The 13,937-nt window shown below is 41.6% G+C and overlaps 1 protein-coding gene and 1 long non-coding RNA gene across 3 annotated transcripts in view; one reads left to right on the top strand and one right to left on the bottom strand.

The window, feature by feature from the left end:
• Positions 1-2,835, bottom strand: part of LRRC1 (leucine rich repeat containing 1) — a 131,549-nt gene extending 128,714 nt beyond the window's left edge. Inside the window, exon 1 of one of the 2 annotated variants that reach the window (XM_007095528.3) lies at positions 2,487-2,835. In XM_007095528.3, the coding sequence (XP_007095590.1) occupies positions 2,487-2,645 (159 nt within the window). In that variant the 5' untranslated portion in view covers positions 2,646-2,835. The remainder of the gene's footprint in view (positions 1-2,486) is intronic. The other variant, XM_042986584.1, reaches the window with a different exon arrangement.
• A 176-nt stretch (positions 2,836-3,011) lies between these two features.
• Positions 3,012-13,937, top strand: part of LOC122238392 — a 60,349-nt gene continuing 49,423 nt past the window's right edge. The window contains exons 1-2 of the long non-coding RNA XR_006217307.1: positions 3,012-3,577; positions 6,735-6,857. This is a non-coding gene — a long non-coding RNA (uncharacterized LOC122238392). The remainder of the gene's footprint in view (positions 3,578-6,734; positions 6,858-13,937) is intronic.

Here is a 13,937-nt window from a genome sequence, read left to right as displayed (position 1 = left end):
GAACAGCCTTGATGGAGTCACTTCAATTCTGAGTTTCAATTCACAAAATGAGGGAGCTGAAGCAAATCTGAGCTTATAAACCTTTCAGTAGAAAGGAAACAGCTTTTCATCATCCTGAACCGTGAACAATGTCTGTATCTTTGCTTTTGGGGTATGGGGTGCGGCCTTCCCCCTTGTCTGTGCTTCCAAACAAATTACAGAGAAGAGAACAGCCAGCCAGCAAGACCGCCACCACAAGGGCCCAGGAGGTCTGTCAGCAAAAGAGGGCCCCTAGTGATGGGGCAGGTAAGGAGACAGAGGTTAGAGGAGGGGTGGGGGTAGGGACAGCAGGGAGCAGTGCTAATGAGTTATGCAGATCTCAGAGGGGAAACAACAGCCCAAGGAAAGGACTTCTACTTTGAATGAAATATCTGTGCTTTCAAGGTGGTTGTGCACGTCTGGCTTATACCCATCCAGGCACCCAGACACAGTAAGTCATGAAGAAATCATTTTTAAACAACCTAGAAACTCTAAAACTAATTTCGGAGCTGTAAGAGCAATAATTACCCATAAGCAAGACCACCTTTAGCCTCTGAAAAGCTTGTTTATTTATACTGTATCTACAGAGTGCTATCAGACTAGCTTGAGCCTCTGAGAAGTTTCCAGTTAGGATTAGTATGAATACCTAACACTTCCAAAACCCATAATTTCCCCTTACAAAGCTGAATTCCCCAACATTACAGGAAAACCCACAAACTTTGCAGAAGGGAGTAAAAAGCCAATCCAGTCAAAGGAAATCTTCCAGTTCTATAAAAACAAACAAACAAACAAAATACCACAAAGAACACTGAAACATTTCTAGTGAAATAGTTTTTCACTCAATCTTTAATAACTTCATGCTGACACACTTGAAAAGTATTAAATAACATATTCTGTATTTCTGGCAATAGCAATGCCTAAAACTTACTTACAACTGAAGGCAGTAAGTGAGCTTATGCCTTTCAAGTCAAATTTGAGCAAGCTCAAGGCCAGACAAAGCCATGCGTCTGAAAATGCCTGCAAAATAATAAATGCCTGAGGGAACTGTACGGCTTTTTTGCTTCTAAGCTAAATAAAGCCTGGGGGGCTTTGCAAAGATCCTAGTGAGGATAATCCACATGATTACACAGAGCAAACCATCCGATTCCACATGAACCAAGGAAAGTTAATCAAAGAGAAGGAACACTTTAAATATTAAGAAAAACACACCGTTCTGCTTTTTAAAACACTTGGTCAGCGCTGAGGAACGCCATCAGGTCATTTTAACAAGCCAGAACATTTGACTAGCCAGCGTCTCTGTGACAGTCCTGTGTTAACTAAAGGACAAGAAAGATATTTGAGTCCCAACGCTCAGGCCTCACGTCCTCCTCCCAATTCCCAGCAGTCTAGTCTCCCTACTTCCTGCACACCTTTGGATTACTGCACACCGACTTCCTGCACACCCCGGGATTTGTGATACCTTCTTCCTTGAGGGTTACTCAAGCTAATTTCCTCGGCAGCAAGCTCGAAGGTTAAAAGTTCGCAGTCCCAGACCCTCCGTTAAAGTTCAATCAGCATGTGTCTCCTGACAACAAGTTTAGCCGCACCAGACTGATTAATGTACGTAAACAACTCTGAAGAGGTAACGCATCACTGCAAGGATAGAAGTCAGCAGGCTGAAGGTACGCGCTCCGGGAGAGGCGGCTGGCAAAGCTGGCCCGCCGGGCGCAGCCTCTACTGACGTTCACAGCGGCTCCTTCCACGCAACAGGTCCACGCAGGCAGGGCCCCAGCGGCGGGCACCTGGGCACCTGCCCACAGGTCCCAAAGCATACCTCTCCTCCTGCCCGATATCCTCCAGCTCACCTCCCCTCACCTCCAATTCCCAACCGGCCCTGGAGCCAAGGCCGCCCAGCTCGCCAAACTACAATACTTTCAAGCACTGCCCACCAGCGATAAGGCCCCGGGGGCACATTCCTCCGAACATGCCTAGTTAGTGCGGCTCACTTGAGCGCTGCCCACCCGGGAAGCGCGCCCTGGCTAGTGGTCGGGGAATGCAGTGCAAGGAAAACTGCCCTGAGAGCAGATGCCACGCTCTGTCCTTCCACCTGGGAACAGCCCCAGCCACCTGGCTCCTCACCTGCCCGGGTACAAATGCCAGTTGTTTGTACTTAGACGTGCATCTAAACTCCTTACCAGCCCAGAACGTTTCCTTAGTCTCGCAAGCTCTAGTGACTACTTGGAAAATATCAAGTCGCTCGCTTTGTATAAAATGACAAGGAACTTTTAATGCGAGGGGAGGAGGGTAAGGGAGGAAGAGGCAGGTGAATGCAGGTAGTGGTGGTTCTGCGGGACGTGGCGACGGGATCTGGAGGTAGAAGAGGGATAGAGTGTGGAAGGGAGGTGACCACGGGAGAGAGGAAGGAGAGGGCTGGCCAGGCTCGGCCGAGTTCCCCCAAAGGCGGCGCGCAGGTGAGGCCGGACACTCACCTCGGGCAGCTCGCGGAGCTGGTTGGCGTCCAGCAGCAGCTCCTCCAGGCTGCGGGCGTAGCGGTAGATCTCCTCGGGGACATAGACCAGCGAGCAGTGGCGCTTGTCGATCGTCTCCACATGACGGTTGCACCGCCACAGGGGGATGCAGTGGAACATCGCCGCCCCCGCCGCCGGGTCCCGAGCCGCGGAGACCCGGGCTCTGAGCCCGCTCCGCCCGGCGGCTCCGCTCCGCCCGCTGCCCAGTCCGCACTCGTTGGCTCCCGTGCTCGCTTGCTCCTCGCGCCGGGGTTCGCGGTCCCAAACGCTTCCAGGAACCTCGGGCGGGAGCCCCAGCCGAGTCCCAGCGCCCCCGCCCGCCAGCCGGTGCGTCCCCTCCCACCTTCCAGTCGCGCCGCCGCGGCCGCTACTGCCGCGCGGAGCTTCCTACTCGCGGCCACCGCGCGACTGAGCATGCGCGCCAGTGGGCGCGCGCGAGGGCGTATCCCGGCCCGGGGGATGCTCCGCTCCGGGTTTTCCCGGAGACCTGGAGTCGGAGAGGGTCGAAACCTGCGGACCGGGCGCTCTCGGTCCCCCAACTCTGGCTGGGATTCCGGGAGCTTTCGGCCCTCTGAGGAAGCCTGACTCCAATGGAGCTTGGGGTAAAGATGAAGCAGAGGAGAGGTGGCCTGAGAGGAGCAGAACAACTTTGATTTTTAGTTACTTAACTCGCTCTCGTCTCCTCGCTCCCCTTCCCCAAAACAACTTTCTCTTCCGGGGTCAGGCAGGACCGCCCCCCGAAGCGTACCTTGCGCGCCTTGGGCGCCTCGAGCTACGAGATTCGGTGTGATTTTGAGGTGCCCTGGCTGCCAGCAGGAGTGAGCGGACCGCCCTCCGCCCTGCACCGGGCCTGGCCGTGCCCTCTGGTCCGCGGGCACCGCCTGCAGGCTGTTGTAGCCTGGGCTCACATCTTCAGCATTGTTTTTATACAGAGTAATAGGAAGTCCCTCTCCCCTTACCACCAAAAACATATGGGTCAGAGAGTTTGTAAGATTCTCCTAGATATGGATGCACCCCATCAGGAGCCCAAACTCAAAAACGAAGTAGCTAAGGTGAGTTTCTGTGCCTGTTCTAGCCAGGCAGATGATGGCCCCTGGCGACTATTCTGGGCTAGTGAGGAAGGACGAACGGGGGAGGTGGGGCAAATTGACGGGGCTGTTAGGTGAACATCCTCCATCCAGCTCCTATGTTTCTGCACCAACACCCAGTATCTTGCAAAGGGAGGTTGCAGCCCAAGAAGGGATAGCAGGGGAGGACTCAAGAGGCTCACTACTGGATAATAATGACCATTTGCTCGCCCCTGATTCATTCCCACGGACTAGGACCAGAACCCTGAACTTCTCCCTATCTCCAGATAACGCACTGGCTCCTTTACAAAGGCTTGCCGACCAGATCAAAGCCAATCACATTGATGGATTGTCTTTTGGGTCCTACTCTGAGTCCCCTACCCCTCCCCCCCCAGCTGCCCCCTTGTCCTCACACCTTCCCTTTCAAGATTCCACCTGTGGCCTCTACCAGACACCACCATGTTCTCTGGCTCCAAGTTGCCAAAGCTAAAATCAGGGGTCATGAAATCCACTTTTCTGCAGAAACTGAAAGCTGAGCATGCTCAGTGGCGAAGGAAAATTTTGGTTTGAAACTAGTGCATACTACACAGACTCCCAGTTTCAACTGTGCACAGGACAGTTTCCCACGGGGTTAGCAGGGAGAAGAATACTTCATCATTTCTATTCCTGGCCGAGGGCTTCTTTCTTCCCAATCAGTGAGGATGGATCTGAGTACCACTTTGGTTTCTATCCTAACATTATCACCACCTTAACTGTCTAAATCCCGTCAGTCCCTAAACTGCATTGCCCTACCCACTCCACCCTCTCTTTTGTTTGTCCTGGTGTGATTTATACATTCCCAGCAGGTAAGGAAGGCCACCTGGACTTTGAACCTTAGCCACTCTTCCTTCCTTTTCGTGTCCCAGAAACCCACTTTGTGCCACCTTTAGTAGAAAACTGGTTACTGCCTGAGAGACTAAGTCTGGATTGGTAAGCAAGTCACTGTCTTTGCAAGTTTTCTAACTGCTTACAAAAGCAACAAAAATGAAGAAGGCTCAGCTCCTTCATCTTAATCTTCTGTTGACTTCAGAGATTACCACGCTCCATTATTTTAATAAACACCAAGTATGTTTTAGAGATATGGCTGGTGTTTTAAAAAATTCAGACCTCAACTAGTATTCCCTGTGTGCCTCTCCATGACACTTAGACTTGCATTATGATTTGCATTTCCCTGGTGGCAAGTGATGATGACCATCTTTTCATGTGTCTGTTGGCCATTTGTATGTCTTCTTTGGAGAAATGTCTGTTCATGTCTTCTGCCCATTGTTAATGGGATTATTTGTTTTGGGTGTTGAGTTGTATCAGTTCTTTGTATATTTTGGATACTAACCCTTTATTGGATATGTCATTTGCAAATATCTTCTCCCATTCCATTGGTTGCCTTTTAGTTTTGTTAATTGTTTCCTTCACTGTGTAGAAGCTTTTTATTTTGATGAAGTCCCACTAGCTTATTTTTACTTTTACTTCCCTTGTCTCAGGAGACATATCTAGAAAAATGTTATACAGCTGATGTCGGAGAGATTACTATTTGTGTTCTCTTCAAGGATTTTTATGGTTTCAGGTCTCACTTTTAGGTCTCTAATCCATTTTGAGGCTCTTTTTGTGTATGGTGAAAAGAAGTCCAGTTTCATCCTTTTGCATGTGGCTGACCAGTTTTTCCAATACCATTGGTTGAAGAGACTGTCTTTTTCACGTTACATATTCTTTCCTCCTTTGTCGAAGTGTGGATTTATTTCTGGGTTTTCTATTGTGTTCCACTGATCTTTGTGTCTATTTTTGTGCCATTACCATACTGTTTTAATTACCACCACTGTGTAATATAACTTGAAATCTGGAATTATGATGCTTCCAGCCTTGTTCTGCTTTCTCAAGATTGCTTTGGCGATTTAAGGTCCTTTGTGGTTCCACACAAATTTTAGGATTGTTTGTTCTAGTTCTGTAAAAAATGCAGTTGTTATTTTGATAGGGATTTCATTAAATACATAGCTTGCTTTGGGTAGTATAGATATTTTAACAATATTTGTTCTTCCAACCCATGAGCATGGAATGACTTTCCATTCTTTACATTGTCATTAGTGTTTTATAGTTTTCAGAGTACAGGTCTTTCACCTCTTTGGTTAAATTTATTTCTAGGTATCTTATTGTTTTTGGTGTGACTGTAAATGGGATTATTATCTTTTTATTTTTTTTTTTAAGTTTATTTATTTTTTGAGAGACAGAGACAGAGCATGAGTAAGACAGGAGCAGTGAGAAGGAGAGACAGAATCCAAAGCAGGCTTCAGGCTCTGAGCTGTCAGCATAGAACATAACATGGGGTGTGAACCCACGAACCTTGAGATCATGACCTGAGCTGAAGTCAGACACTGAACCAACTGAGCCACCCACGCGTCCCAGGATTTTCTTAATTTCACTTCCTACTGCTTCATTATTAATGTATAGGAATGCCACAGATTTCTATACATTTTTATATCCTGTGACTTTACTGAATTGATTGATCAGTTCTAGTAGTTGTTTTAGTGGAGTCTTTAGGGTTTTCTATATACAGTACTGCCTAAAATGTGAAACATTAGTCTGGTAAGAGAGAAAAAAATGAAAAAAACCTGTGAATTGGAGAATAGGGGACCGATTCTTTATCCTGAAGAGTTTTAAGCTTTCCTTGTTGATATAATTTCTAGCACTATTCCCCCATATACAAATATGAATTTGACTCAATGTAAACTTAATTTAAAAGATCGCTTAAATTAATTTCTTTTGGAATGGTGCATTTCACTCCTTTTCAGTGTGAACCATTTTTCACAGACTCTGGGACTAAAGAGGTCTGATTTTGAACTCTGGCTCTGCCACCTAATAGCTTTGTAGAATTGGACAGTTTGCTTAACTTTCATAAGTCTGTTTTATCATTTCAAATGAGGACAATGCTCCAGGTGTTATTATCAGGATGAAATGAGGTGATGTAAATACAGTTCTTAGCAGGCTGTCAGGCACACATCAGTTGCATCAAATATTCACTAATGCACAGTCTGAGGCAGCTTTCAGGTTGGCTTTTGTCATTCCCATCTCTTCATTGGTCTATACAACCAGCTTCTATCCTTGCTTCTCTTAGATCACTCACTTTGGGGAAGCCAGCTGCCATATTGAACAGCCCAGTGGAGAGGTCCACATGGCAAGGAATTGAGGACTGCTGACACCAGCCAGCAAGGACCTGAGACTTCTTGCCAAAAGCCATGTGAGTGAATAATATTGGAAGCCAATCCTATAGCCCCAGTCAAGCCTTTAAATGATGCAGCCCCAGCCAGTAGCTTAATTACTACATCATAATACACCCTGACCTAGGACCACTCGATTAAGCTGCTCCTGGATTCCTAACCCTAGGAAACTGTGTGGAACAATAAATATTTGTTATTTTAAGCTGCTAAAATTTGGAGTAATTCATGACAACACAACAGATAGCCCCATTAAATGTGTGTATACTATGCACCAGGCACTGTGCTAGATACAAAGAACCAGATAGGTAGTACCCTCATCAAGCTTATACTCTAAGGGTAGGAGAATCATAAATGTTCAATTAATGTTCTTGTGGTGGTGGTCGTGGTTGTTCTATCAGTAATTTTTTGAGCCTGGTTATTGTCATTAACTTTTTTAAAAATGGAAGTCCAAAGTGATACCTGGTAAGATGGGACAGAATGTGGATTCAGAGGTTTGATCATGTGAATTTGAAAGTAAGGCACTACCACCTATCCATTAGAATGATGACTAAAAATAAAAAGATTGACAGTCTCAAGTGTTACTAAAGATATGGGCAACTGGAACTCCTGCATTGCTGGTGGGAGTGTAAAATGATAAAACCACTTTGGGGAAACAATTTAGAATTTTTTTATAAGTATATACCCACCCTAATGACCCAGCTATCCTACCCCCTTGGTATTCACACTCACACACAAGAAAATGAAAGCACATGTCCATTCAGAGGCTTGTTGACCAATAGTGATAAAAGTTGTGTTAATTATAGCCATAAACTGGAAACAACCCAAATATTCATCAACAGATGAATGAATAAACAAAGTGTACTGTATCAAAACAATGGAATAACAACAATAAAAAGGAACAAACTAATAATACATGTGACATTGTGGATGAATCTCAAAAACATTATGCTGAGTAAAAGGAGCCAGACACAAAAGAATCCATACTGTGTGATTCCATATACAAACTAAGATAAAGTGATACAACCTAGATCCATAGATACCTGCACCTAGGGGTTGGGAAGAAAGTGTAGGGGAAAAGATTGATGGCAAAAGGCAGGAGGGAACTTTGTGGGTAATGGAATATTCTGTGTCTTGATTGTGGTGATGGCTGCATGGATGTATACATTTATTAAAGCTATCAAACTGTACACTTAAAATGGGAAAATTTTTATTATATAAAATTGTTCTTTATGTGTTCTCTAATTTTTCCTTCCAATGCGTTTGTAATATTGCATTTCAGACTCAGCTCTTTTTTAAATTTTTTTTTTTTTAACGTTTATTTATTTTTGGGACAGAGAGAGACAGAGCACGAACGGGGGAGGGGCAGAGAGAGAGGGAGACACAGAATTGGAAGCAGGCTCCAGGCTCTGAGCCATCAGCCCAGAGCCTGATGCGGGGCTCGAACTCACAGACCGCGAGATCGTGACCTGAGCTGAAGTTGGATGCTTAACCGACTGAGCCACCCAGGCGCCCCTCAGACTCAGCTCTTTAATTCATCTAGGTTCAGTTTAAACATGATATAAGGACTATATCTAACTTCCTCCCACCCTCACCCATGGACACACCTGTTATTAACAAAAGCATTGTTTCCTCATTAATCTCCCGTGCCACCTGAGTCACAAATTTAGTGTAAATATATATATATGGAGCTTATTTTGGGATATATTATGCCTCTGTTTTTCTGTGTCTCTGCTAATACCACAGCATATAATTACAGAAGTTTTATTTGATATCTTGATATTTAGTGGAGCAAATTTTTTCACCATGCTTTTTCAAGAGTAGTTTAGCTAATCTTTCTTCCTGATACTTTTGTTAAATTTTAGAAATAAGCTTCTAAAGTTTTAAATAATAAAAAAATCTGTACGGATTTTAATTAACATGTGAAAATCTATAAATTTGTTTGGGAGAATTGTCCCCTTCATATTACTGAGTCTTTTTTTTTTAATTTTTTTTAACGTTTATTTATTTTTGAGACAGAGAGAGACAGAGCATGAACGGGGGAGGGGCAGAGAGAGAGGGAGACACAGAATCTGAAACAGGCTCCAGGCTCTGAGCTGTCAACACAGAGCCCGACGTGGGGCTCAAACTCACGGACTGCGAGATCATGACCTGAAGTTGGCCGCTTAACCGACTGAGCCACCCAGGCACCCCTTACTGAGTCTTTTAATCCATGCTCAAGATCTATTTTTTATTTATTTAGGAATCTTTTTTTTTTAATTTGTTTTAATGTTTTGTTTTTTTTTTTTTTTTTGAGACAGAGAGAGACAGAGCATGAACGGGGGAGGGTCAGAGAGAGAGGGAGACACAGAATCCGAAGCAGGCTCCAGGCTCTGAGCTGTCAGCACAGAGCCCGAGCAGGGCTCAAACTCATGGACGGTGAGATCATGACCTGAGCTGAAGTCAGACACTTAACCGACTGAGCCACCCAGGCGCCCCTATTTAGGAATCTTTTAATGTAACTCATAAAATTTTATTACTTTCCTTAAGAAGTTTTATATATCTTTTGTAGGACTTCTTCCTAGATTCAATTAATTTTTTATGCTGTAATAAATGGTATAACTAAAATTTTATTTAAACTTTTAAAAAGTAAATAACTAAAAATAAAATAATGCATTAATAAAAGTAGTTTTAAAAGTTAACAAATAAATATACAGGTAAATGTATTTAACAGGCAATTGTAAATTACTTCTAGGACTAGGAATCATGTTGTGTTATTTATTTAATGTCTGCTATTGTGCCAGACACTGGATTAATTTTCTGGGGAGACAAAAAGGAATACGACATAGCTTTCAGTCTTACTGAAAGAATGGCAGTTATCAAGAAAATTATAACAATCATAGTAATATTTTTTCTTAACCTATGGAATCTAATCTTTGTCTTATAAAAAATTACTTGAGTGCCCTCTGAATTATTTATGTGTCAGCCAAATGGGCAAATTAAATCTTACTGTATGCAATGCTGGATACTAGGAAGAAATTTGCAATAGAATCTCAAAGCCCTCAGGGAGAGGAAGCACTCAGACCCCAACCTCTGCTTCTTCAAATTTGAATTTAAGGACATTTTCTAGAGATCATTTTCTAGAGATCATGCTGTAAGGGAAGGACACCCAAACCATTCAAGAAACACAAGAGCCTACACGATCATATGGGTAAATCGGTTTATAATTCAACAATCTATATAATCAGAAGCAAAGTTGCCACTCTAAGACTTCTGTGATTTCTTCTTGCTAGTAAATTAAAATTCCATCCCCTTCTATCCCTGGCTCTTTCTGTGGAATGTTTAGCTCATTTACATTTAATATAATTACCAGTTAACACTTGAATAATATGGTGGTTAGAAGCACTGACCCCTGCACAGTCGAAAATTCATGCATAACTCTTGACTCCCCAAAAACTTTACTAATAGCTTACTGTTGACCAGAAGCTTTACTGGTAACAGTAAATTAACACATATTTTGTTTTAATACATATGTAATACATTTTATATATAATACATATACGTATATGTATAAAGTAAGCTGGAGAAAAGAACACGTTATTAAGGAAATCATAAAGTATAGGAAATACATTTATAGTACTGTATGGTAAAAAATCTGCATATAAGTGAACCCATGCATGTCAAACCCATGTTCAAGGGTCAACTGTATTGCTATGGTTGAATTTAAGTCCGCTATGTATTATTTTCTTTCTGTTTGTACCATCTGATTTTTCATTCTCTGTTCTTTCTTTTCCACCATCTTTTGTGTAAATAAATAACCACATTTCGTCTATAGGCCTTCTAGGCTCTAGTAGCTACTCTATGGATTACAATATGCATCCTTAAATTTTCACAGTTTACCATGAAAGTATATACCAATTCATGTTAAACATAAGACTCTTGTAATTATCCAGGTCTATTTGCCACCTCTCTGGTCCTTTATGTTACAGGGTTTTTTTGTTTTTGTTTTTGTTTTAATTTTTTTTTAAGTTTATTTATTTTTGAGACAGAGAAAGACAGAGCATGAACGGGGGAGGGGCAGAGAGAGAGGGAGACACAGAATCGGAAGCAGGCTCCAGGCTCCAAGCCATCAGCCCAGAACCCCACGCAGGGTTCAAACTCACGGACCGTGAGATGGTGACCTGAGTCAAAGTTGGACACTTAACCGACTGAGCCACCCAGGCAGGCGCCCCTATGTTACAATTTTTATATGTATTACATTTACCTATGTTACAAGCTTCACAATGAAATTTTATAATTTTTTAACTGTCCTATGTATTTTAAAGAAACAAGAGGAAGAATAGTCTCTTATATTTACTCACATGTTTACTCTTTCCAGTGTTCTTTATTCCTACCTGACCTCATTCCTCTTACTTTTTGGTAAAGGTCTGTTGACAGAAGATTCTTGGTTTTCTTTATTATAAAGTGTCTTTATTTCATCCTAATTTTTTAAGCACATGTTCAGTGTGTATCAAATTTTTATTATAATTTTTTTCCTTTCAGCATTCTAAAAATGAACAACTTTCTTCCAATTTTTATTGTTTCTTATAAGAAGTCAGCAATATTTCAAATTGATGCTAAGCTGTATATAATGTATTATTTTTCTGTTTGCTTTCAAGATTTTCTCTTTACTTTTTTTTTTAATTTGACTATTACATGTCTGTATTTATCCTGATGTGAGTTTACTAAACTTATTGACTCTGTAAACTTATCTTTCACCAAATTTAGGATATTTTCAGTCACTGAGTCCCTAAAATTTTTTTGCCCAATTTCTTCTTTTTTCCTTTTGATATTCCAATATTACAAATGTTAGACTTTTTGGTGGTCACCCACATGTACTTGAGGTTCTGCTTTGTCCCCATTGTTTTTTTTCTCTCTGTTTTTCAAACTGAATAATATATATTTATACAGCTTCACATTTACTGGTTCTTTCTTTTATCATCTGAAGCTACTATTAAGCCCATATGAAATACAACTTTAGATAGTGTATTTTTGTAGTTCTAGAATTTCTTTCATTGTTTTTTATATATACAGTTTCTATTTCTCTGCTGAGATTTCCTATTTGCTCATGCATTAAGAGTATATGTTCCTTTGAGCTCAGAGCCTGAAGCCTGCTTTGAAATCTGTGTCTCCCTCTCTCTGCCCCTCCCCTGGTCATGTTCTGTCTCAAAAATAAATAAAATGTTAAAATTTTTTTTAAAAAGAGTATATGTTCCTTTATAAACCAAATATAGTTATAACCCCTGCTTTAAACTCCTTGTATACTAATTCCAACATCTGAGTCATCTCAGTGTTGATTTCCATTGAATGCCTTTTCTTTTAAGTGTAGGTCACATTTTCTTGTCTCTTAATATGCCTGGTTATTTTCAAATGTATCCTGGACATTATAAATGATAAAATCTATGGATTATGTGATATTACTTCAAAGGGTATTATTTTTTTATTTTCTTTTAGCACACAGTTAGCTTGGATGAAATCAAACATCAAACTCTTATGTCCTAGCCTCTTCAGGCTGCTATACCAAAAATACCATATACTGGATAACTTACAAGCAACAGAAATTTATTTCTTATACCTCTGGAGACTGGAAGTCCACAATCAATGCACCACTAGATTCAGTGTGAGGTGAGGACCTGCTTCCTGGTTTATAGATGTTTTTCTTAGCACTGTGTCTCCACACATTACAAAGGGACACAGGAGCTCTCTGGGGCTCCCTTTATAAGGACACTAATCCCTTTCATGAGGGTTCCACTCCTATGACCTACTCACCTTCCAAAGGCCCTACTTCCACTTTGGGGATTACACTTCAACAATATAAATTTGAGGCGGGGGGGCACAAATATTTGGCCTATGGTATCTTATTTTCTCTGTGGTGGATGGCAACTGAAATTTTGTGTTCTGTTATTTTATTCTTAACTGTGCTACTTCAAACAGAGCTGCACATGCATAATTAAGGGGTAAGCCAGAGATATGGGTGGAGTTTATATGCAGAATTTGGAGTTAATACTCTTACTCAATCCCTTCTTAGGTTTCCCTCTCTCACTTCCCAACTGAAATGGTCACTCCAACTCTGATCGGCTCCAACTCAGACCAGTTAGATTGCTATAAAAATTGGCTGTTTTAATTTATACTTTAAATTTTAGTGGTTCTATGTAGTAGAGTGTCTATGCTTGTCAAAGACATAATAACAGAAAACTCACACCATGTTATTCCCTCCTTCCAAGTGTACAGTCCCCTTCAGTTCCTGCTTGCTTTTGGTCACCCTCTAGCACCTTCAGATAGTTTTTTTTTGTTTGTTTGGGTTTTTTTGGTCTAGGATTATAATTGTTATCTGCAGAAAGGTTAGTCTTATAGTAACCACTTAGTCCTTACTCAGAAAAACACGATTCCTTGCTTTTTATTAATTATAATCATTATTTCTTTATTCAGTTTCACAAATTGTAGTAGTATGTGGAAAATCCAAAATTTCGTATCACATAGATTTTAATCTACTCCTCCATTCAGAGAAGTTACAAGTGAGCAGCTTGACTTTCATTTGCTTTTCTATTTTTCTCAGTCTCCTAATAAATGTGCTAATGATGAATCAAATATTGAGCATCATTTCGCCTTGGTGGAAATGGGCCAAACACTAATCTGTCATGTGCTGTGGTATAAAGAACTCATGATTTTGCATTGAATTTTTGCATCTGCCACTATTATGGATTAGATCATAGGTGAATCATATTAACTCCAATATTCATTTCTCTATTTCTACAAAAGAGATGAAAACTGCCACCCTCAAAAAGCTGATGAGAAGATTTTGGGTTAATGTAGTGGAAACAGCTTTCCGTACTGCAGAAAACTACCCATTAGGCATTAGTCATTGTCAGTACTTTTTCTCAGTTACCAGCTTAAAAGAAAGCCTACCATGTGGGAAAACAATATAGTGGATTGGTAGAAATGAGACTGTAAAAGTATTTCAACGTGAAAGAGGGTGCACCAGACAAACCAATCAAAACAAGCACCTGCAACTGAATTCATCTTTTTCCAGGCCACTGCTTCACAGCCTCTTTTTCCAATAAAACAGAAAACTTGTGAGATGAAGC

Source organism: Panthera tigris, chromosome B2, assembly GCF_018350195.1.
Source record: "Panthera tigris isolate Pti1 chromosome B2, P.tigris_Pti1_mat1.1, whole genome shotgun sequence".
NCBI lineage: Eukaryota > Metazoa > Chordata > Mammalia > Carnivora > Felidae > Panthera > Panthera tigris.
The sequence above is the reverse complement of the archived record's forward strand: the minus strand, read 5'-3'. Positions and strand labels throughout refer to the sequence as shown.